This window comes from Hypoxylon fragiforme (genome assembly GCF_022984875.1).
Source record: "Hypoxylon fragiforme strain CBS 206.31 chromosome Unknown GGS25scaffold_6, whole genome shotgun sequence".
In the NCBI taxonomy this organism is placed as follows: Eukaryota; Fungi; Ascomycota; class Sordariomycetes; order Xylariales; family Hypoxylaceae; genus Hypoxylon; species Hypoxylon fragiforme.
In genome coordinates, this window is record NW_026054761.1 from 1,585,872 (window position 1) to 1,594,367 (window position 8,496).

An 8,496-nucleotide genomic window follows, 5' to 3' on the forward strand; every position below is an offset into this window, starting at 1 on the left:
CGGCAGTGAACGATACTACCTACTAGATAGGGTAAGTACCTAGATAAATGCTACTAGCAATAATGCTGAGAATTGTGTAAGTATACGATATAGTAATTGTAAAGGCAAGTGACTACTACTACCTACTAATTTGCCTCCAATGAAAGTCAGGTAATCTAGCAAGTACGTGTAAGTATTTGTATATAGTAGCAATGAGATCATTTACTATGAGAAATCAAGCAATCAAGCAGGCTAGGTAGGCTTGTAGAATATCCCGAGGCGCCACTGGCTTAAACATATCCAGACTGATGTTCATCTGGGCTAAATCCCTTCCCTTCAATGTATACGAATATCCTATATAAGGTAGAGTTATTGTGTGGGCGATCAGGGGATTTTAAGGAAACTGTAGTGCGTGGGTAAGTGTATCAGGAGTGACTTTAAGTAGTTTGGTGGATTTCGATGGTTATATTGATACTTAAGTCGAGAGATATCCAGAATCTGTACCTAAAAGCCCATACACTTCAAAGAGGAAAACAGTAGGTCGCAGCTCCAGCCTTATGAGCCAAAAAACATTAATGCTTCAAGGCGGCGAAACGAGCCGCCAATTCGTCAAGACCAGGTATACCATCCCCCGCCCCCCCTGCTTTGTCTTCGCTCTTCTTTGAGATACCTGCATCGACCATTTTCTTAGAAGGCCTTAGCTCTACTGAATTCAGCGTAACTTTAGGATGAGGGTTGTCCGTGGATGGGCTTGGCGGATTAACATGCAGAGGGACGTTTGAGGCCAAGGACCGAGGCGGCGTTTCACGGCTCAGGGCCTCTCTGTTTTGAGCATCCTTACTAATCGGGGAAGTCTTCTCGGGCACCTTTTGCGCTTGGTCACCACTCGGGTCATCGCTCGGGTCGTCATCTACAAACTGCGGCGGCTCGCCCAATTCTTCCCTGGCTCGTTTCGGCCAGTCGACTCCATATGCTCTTGCGATCTCCTCCAAGTAGCCCTGAACAAGTTCTTCGCGCGGTGGAACGACGCTTAGCTTCTTCACAACTTTCTCGGATACCTTCTGATCCGAGTTATCCATAGCAGATATCACGAATTCCTTGCCAAACTTCTCAGCAAGAAGCGCGCGCACTTGTTGCAGTTCCCTAATTTCTGTCTTAGGTGCGGCATATATAATACTCTTCACGGGCTCTTCTAAGCCGGGATCGCATGTTGGTCCTTCCAACAGGCCAGCTCGTGCCAATAGCAACTCGCAGTATAGCTCGAGGATCTCGTGGAGTTCTGTAGTGATGTCGGATCGGATGATGTTCTCGACTCTTATCCTGGCCGAATCGATCTTGCCAACCTCAAGCAATTGCGCCACTATAACAGGGGTTAGTAATGATACATGCCTACCTAGGTACCTATTCGTGTAAATGTTCAGAGATGTGAGGCCTTTGCTTGACGCTACTCACTTGCCCTCCTCTGTGTCTTTCCCATCGCTTCATCGCGTTGCTGCACCATGCGTAATCGCGCGATGGATAGCTTGAGCTGGACCTTTAGCTTCGTCTGCGGGGTTAAAAGAGTTGATTAGCTGTCTAGATGTTGTAATTGGGGGGTTTTCCAAAAAGAAAGATGGTCAGCTAAATAAAATAAAGGGCTCACAATCAGATTTGCTGATGGAGGCATCTTGATGATACGTAGCCCGAAGGCCTGTGGGATTGTTCTAAAAAGAACACCTTATTGGTGTTGTAGGTGTTTGATGATCGAAAGGTTACCGAGGAATAGCACGCTCACAAGAGCCCCGCGACGCGCATGCACCTGTCCTTTGATAGAAGGGCTGTAGCCTGTGATAGGCTGATAGCACTTAGTAAGACGTGTAGTTGCGTACCTACCTAGGTTAGGTTAGTACATGTAGGTAGTATTAACTATGTATTGTACACATGTACCTAGTAGTTGTCAGAAATAATGCAGCTCCCCTTGTTTGTGTAACCGTAGCACAAAACACCCACAACCAAGATCAGGCGTTGTGAGGTGCTTCGGGATGATATCATTCATGGAGCGCCAAGATCCACAGCGAAACGAGATGAGTTGGGGTAGGTGTGGGGTCTGTAAATCATTTACTTACTACAGTAGGTTAGGTACCTCAAGTGAGTAGCTACGCAGCTGCTAGGTAGGTCACCGTAGGTGTTTACAGTTTTTAGTGTTTCTAGCTTCAATCTTCCATTCCGTATCTTGAAAAAAGAACATTTGAAAGGGAGGAAACCTTAGCAACATCACACACACCATTATAAGTGCATTACTAGTCAATTCCTTTCAATCAGGAATGGAAACTATCGCCATTCAGATGCGTATATAGGTCGTTACTCAGCCAAGAATTGCCGTCATACCACCAGTCACAAGTGTAAACTTACACACAGCTCTCGATCGCTTCCGATCGATTTGTATCCGGCTATTTAATACCATTATGAATCGACTCAAATATCGACCGCAGTTGGATTTGGATTTTTCTCTGGGACCATCACAAATATCATGACAATAGCTAATCGTTATCAGCGGAGGCTCCAACGCCGATGTCAACAATGGCTGGCCTCAGTCGCGTCAAACCTCCAGAAAAACAACCTCTGGAGGAGGATGGTCAAGAATACTGTCTGCACCACGATTAATCTGATAATTGGTTTAATTCCAGCAGTGATAGCTGTATATGGAAATTCTACCTTCTTAGGAGCTATGGCTTCGGTATTTGGTCATCCTGGACAACGATTTGGGCAATTGGTCGAGGTTTTGATGCTGATTACAACTGGAACCTTCGTGGGAATCGGCTGGGGTATCCTAGGACTATACCTTTCCAGCCTCGTTTACCCAACTAACATTGAGGCCGCTTGGGCCATCAGGGCTATATTCTTCACTCTGGCGTTGCTTCTACACGGCGTTCTGCGTTCGGCAGCACCTAGACTGTTCATGTTTGTGTTTTTCTTCCTGCTCATCAATATCACAATTTTGACGAGTACTGCTCTTTCTATATCGACTGCTATTGTCACGAATATAGCGTACCCGATCCTCACTGCGGTCGGTATCATTATAATGGTAAATGTGACCATCTTTCCCGAATTCTCAAGCGGGTTTCTAGGCAGGTCAACGATAGAAACACTGTACGCGACCATCAACTCATTTCAAGAATCTGGGGACTGGTTCATGGCCGACTCTAATCCATTGGATGACGAGGACGCGGAAAAGAAGAATGAGGCATCTATGACGTTGCGAGCTAGACTAATAGCTTTGACCGACAAGAAAGCAAAATTAAGAGCTCAGCTTGGTAGCTGTAAGAAAGCCCAAGCCGAGTGTAACTTCGAGCTTGTATATACGGTCCTCCCCCCGCGATCTTTAAAGTCAGTCAGTATGACTTTGATGTCCCGCCTTGTTCAAATTACCATATGCCTTATCAATGCTTGTGAGAGCAAATATGCATTAGCAGGACATCAATACGGAGAGGACGAACCGAAATCGCCCGACGAAAAGACTGACAACGAAGCCGCCGAACCAGACTCGAATTCTAGCTCGAGTAGTGAGTCTGATAGCGACAGTAGTGACGAAACATCCGAAGATGAGAGAAAAAAGACCCGGCGGAAATCCAAGTACGAAGAGAAGATCGAGCTCGTAAAACCTATCCGAGAAATCGAGTCTGGTGACATTGAACTCCTAGAGCATATTCTGTGTCAAGTTCGGGACCCTACCAAACTTCTTCAAGTCCATATTCAAGCAGCAGTTCATGTTATTGCCACGTGCCTAGCCTATTGCTACGATGCACCTAATTTGCCTTCGGGTGCCCCAACACCCAAGGGGATTATAATGGAGGAAATCGACCTTCGAGTCAATCTTTTTGCGGAAGCATTAACGCAATTCGACCAAGACTCCGCGGCAGCACTGGAACATGCGGCTTCCATAGAGTATGGCCGGAAAAGAAAGGTGAGTTCATATTTGTTTACCATGCATTGGATCAAACGTATTGTTATATTTAAACCCCCGTAAAGCATTTTGGAATCCTATGAAAAAGGGGTTGCTAACCTCTCAAAAACGTAGGGTGATATCATGCCTAGGATGGAGACACACCTGATCTCATCATTCCTGATTAGCGTGAGACAGGGGGCTGCCCAAGTAATGGATATGTTGAAACACTCTAGAAATCTTGTCGAGCGAAGACAAGCGAGGCATGAACGTCGTCGACTTTATTGGCCTAATATTTCTTGGAAGAAGTGGCTAGCAACCGGTGGCGAGCATGACATAACCGCCCTCCCAGAGAATGCAAGAAAGGAAGCACGGACTGGTCACGGTTTGAGGGAAGACCCGAATGGACCCGATGATGACCCAAATGATAGCAACGAGCAGTTGCTAAGGTACCCTAAAGACGAAGAAGTTGGCCACTTGATTAGGAGACAGTCCACAATCCCCGAGAAGGGCAAGATACCCAAACGGAAAGGACCGCTAAAGTCCGAAGCCAGCAACGTTTTGTGGTTGCGCGGACTTGCCGCCGATACAGTTGAGTTATTTGCCGACTCTGACGACCTCGCCTTCGCCCTTAAAATGTGTATAGCCGCCTATATTGTTACCTGGCCTGCTTTTGTGCCGTCATACAATGCCTGGTATAATTCTTTTCGTGGTTCCTGGGTGACTTTCCAGTTGATCCTCGTCTTTGAAGTTTCGGTGGGAACTTCGTTCCAAGGCTTCTTCCTTAGAGTTGTTGGTGTCATATTTGGCTGTGTTATGGGCTTTCTTGCTTACGAAATCGGACAAGGAAATCGTGTTGTTGCCGTTGTCATCCTAGTACTTGGCATCATTCCTTCTTCATACATCCACCTTGGTACGCCATTCGTCAAAACAGGCATCATATCTATTGTGAGCATGTCTGTGGTTGGAATTGGTAAGTACCTACCTGAATTGCTATCCTCAAGCTGTAAAATGGTCTAACAAATTAGCAACAATACTCCAAGCGGGCGGGGATCAACAATGGGAGATATTCGTCAAAAGAATGGTATGTTTTCTCGTTGGAGGCACGATTGCACTCCTTGTTGAGATGCTTCTGTTCCCTGTCCGAGCTCGAGATAGACTTGTCGAGTCTTTAGCTTCGAGTATTCAGCAGATATCACAAATGGAGGCATCGGTAGCCGTAGGTATCGACTCGCCCCGAAACATTGATACCAAATCTGTCGCGATCAACGAAGACTTCAAAGATGCAAAAGAAAAGGCCGAGCAAGCACTTTCCGCAGCCCGCACTTTTCTGCCTTTCTGTTTAACGGAGCCAAGGATTAAAGGGAGCTTTAAGGGCCAAGCATTAATCTACGGCGAGATGATCTATGTTCTGTTTCAAATCATTGATCGCATGGACAACATGTTGCATCTCCGCAAAGCGTACGGGAGTGGCGTGCTCGAGGAACTAAACGCTGAAGTCTTGCCTTACCGCCGCAACGTGGCAGCCAGTATAATGCTTACTCTATTTGCTGTTCACGAAGCCTTGACGACGCGGCTACCTCTCCCACAGTTTCTACCATCTAGTCGCGTAGCCCAATTAAGATACATCAGCCGAGTCCGAGAATTACTTCTCGAGCGCGCAACTAAATCGGCGTATACCAGCGGCGCTCAAACCCCCGCTAGTACGGATGATGGCACTGCTCCGTTTCATACACACATTATCAAATCAATGACTCGGCATAGTTTTATGTCTTGGAACGCTAGTTCAGCAGGAATTAGTAAGTAACGATTCTATATATACTCTACACCTTCATTTCTCTAGTGGATTGATTATATCCCTTGTTACTCTTTGTAATCATTCAGGGGTCGCGGATTTCAAGAAGTTAACTCCTGGATAACGCAACCCAATATACTTGCTATCTATAGTATATTGGTACAACATACTGACTACACTATATAGTGGAGATTATTGAGTACTTGGAAGAACTCGTAGACCTCGCCAAATTGCTAGTTGGGGTCAACGCCTTTAGGAGCGGAATGTTGGAGCGTCCCAAGTTCCATGAATATGTTAGAAAAATCAAAGAACGCGAATCAGACCAAGCAAGTGCTTCAACTGCCGCAGCTGATGCCGAGCTGCAAGAGGCACAGAAGATCAAAAGCAAATCGGGGGCAAGCTTCATACGCAGAAGGCGAGGGTTTACACTCGGAAAGTCGCAGTCCCAGGGCACAGCAACAACAGGCACCGCTGCGACTGTGAAGCCTAGTAGCAGCGATGCTACGTTGAGGCGCCGGGCTACAGGTATATGGGGCGGTGATGCTGCCACGGAAACTCACTATGAAGACAATGATGTTGTGGAAGATCTACCAATGAGTCTACAGCGGGTCATGTCGAAAAGGATGGAAGGGAGACAACTCGAAAGGCTGTCTAGGCGTAGGAGGAATACAGATGACCCTAAGGGTAAGCGCCCGCTAAAGCCGTCACAGACTTGGGCGTTGTGATCTAGGGGTTGTGTTTTGTTGTGTTGCACAGCCCATCACAAGTATACGGAGACGAGTTATGAGGATATTCATTAGGCCAGGAGCCCGCATTGCATTATACCCCTTTAATTAGCACGCCAGATTAGTGAGGTGAAGTAATACCTACCTAATAGGCACTAAAGGCAGTGAACGAAGTTATTTTTGAATAAGCGATCATCCAGGTTCAGTGTTTGCCCCCTCCCCCTTTTATTATTATCATATGGGATGAATAAGAAATATGGGATGGATAAGAAGGCAGGTTTCAAACCTTGGGCCAATACAACATTCGCTTGCTACTTCTCACAGGCACGTGGAAAATCTCCCTTTCCCGCTTACTTGGTTATCGTATGTTATACAAAGCTTCGTCTATAGACCGATTCGGGTATGCGTTGCTGGACTAACTAGCTAACCTAGGGAAGTCTAAAAGCTCTCGGCTCTCAAATACCCCTCTCTGGAAGAGAGTCACACATATCACTACATACCACTGTCTCTTGACCGTCAGTTATTCTCATAGGCATTCAATGGCTTTTCTGGAACTGCCCAGCTCGGTGAAGGATCTAGCTTGGTTCGATGAACAGATGGAGTTTATGAAGGTTATATGTTAGGCGGAGGAAGAGAAAAGGGGGGATGGTATTAGGGGCTCAGGAGAACTTATATGTCTACTTTTTGAAGATGATTCCTAAAATGAATACCTTATGGCTATAGGCATTGAGGTGATTTCGATTCCTGTGGGATGGAGAGTCGAGTTAGATGGCTTTCAGTTGCTTGCTAAACTCTCTTATAGCTTAGGTTAGCTAGCATGTCACCGGACGTTTATGTCTGTTTGCTTCATGGATGCAATCACATTCTAGAACGAAGAAATATGATAATATACGAAGATAGGTATCTAGTGAGCCATGTGTCGTGCCCATATGATGCGTAATACGGCTTGAAATCTATAAGCAGCCCTCATGAAGCTATCTCCAACCCCCCCCCCCCCTTTTCTTTTTTTCTCTCTGAGGTACAAAGTACCTATTTACTTACAGCAGATGCGCCAACCTACACTTTAAAACCGAATACCTAGATACTATCCAGTGCCCTCCAAGCTGCTAACGACAATTTTACAGATCCTGTCACATAGATGCCCGGGATCGTCGGCTCGGCCCCGTTGCTGTGCCTTTTCCGCCGGGCCAACATTGAACACCCCCCTCCACCTCCACCTCCACACTGACATACATAGCTAAGTAGGTGCTTACCTACCTACCTAGGGTAGCATGGCGTTCGCCCCCCCCACGTTTCCCCCCCTCCCATCCTCCCCCTCCTCCCCTTGTCCTTGTTCCATCATCAGCCTTATACGTCAAGGTTTGCAGGACCAATGCAGGTAGGTATGTATGTATGTATTTCGTAACTAGAGCGTGCTCAACTCAATACGATAATGCGCGCGGCTCGTTGGTAGCTGTATTTACTCAACCTACTTGCTGCTTGCAGGACACGTGCATAAACCAGGCAGCCCGTATATTACAACAAACCACTCTTCTTCTTCTTCTTCCAATGGCTAGGTAGGTTAGGGGCGGAGTGGAGGAAGAAAAAAGAAAGGCGGAATTCTACGTAGACAAAAAGAGGAAGGGAAGGAAAAAAAAAAGGGGGGGGGGGGGGGGGGAAGAAAACAAGGTGTTGCAGTTGGTTACCGAGCTTACGGCACAGGTTTGCGGGATATAAGCACGGCAGGTAACAGGCGAGGCAAGGTAAGGTAACCTTGAGGTATGTAAGGCATAGGCAGGTAGATAGATAGGTTCCTAGGATAGACGTACGAGTTCCCCAACGCCCCCCCCCCTCCTCTTCTTCTTGACATCGACTAGGGCACCTACCTACCTATGTACTTACCACGACGTAGTAGTAAATATAAACCTAGATACCTATATAATAGGAAAAAACAGAATTTGTTATAGGTACACTAGCTAGACATGTTATGTGTGTTATGTCCAAAACGCGCAAAACAACATTTGGAAAATGAACATTTGATCAATATTAGGGGGGCCGCCAAGGAACGAACCGGTCCGTATGGATAGGTAGTTATG

At 46.5% G+C, this 8,496-nt stretch overlaps 2 protein-coding genes across 2 annotated transcripts; one reads left to right on the top strand and one right to left on the bottom strand.

Annotated features, from left to right (window-relative positions):
• Window positions 1-551: 551 nt before the first annotated feature.
• Window positions 552-1,645, bottom strand: GGS25DRAFT_522797 (DUF292-domain-containing protein; the record flags this gene model as incomplete). Its single annotated transcript, XM_049264307.1, has 3 exons — window positions 552-1,339; window positions 1,432-1,525; window positions 1,622-1,645. 3 exons carry the CDS (start codon window positions 1,643-1,645, stop codon window positions 552-554), a joined length of 906 nt encoding a protein of 301 aa, XP_049115676.1.
• Window positions 1,646-2,488: 843 nt separating this feature from the next.
• GGS25DRAFT_514719 (uncharacterized protein) lies at window positions 2,489-6,421 on the top strand (the record flags this gene model as incomplete). Its single annotated transcript, XM_049263016.1, has 4 exons — window positions 2,489-3,922; window positions 4,037-4,874; window positions 4,930-5,700; window positions 5,883-6,421. 4 exons carry the CDS (start codon window positions 2,489-2,491, stop codon window positions 6,419-6,421), a joined length of 3,582 nt encoding a protein of 1,193 aa, XP_049115677.1.
• Between the last annotated feature and the right edge of the window lie 2,075 nt (window positions 6,422-8,496).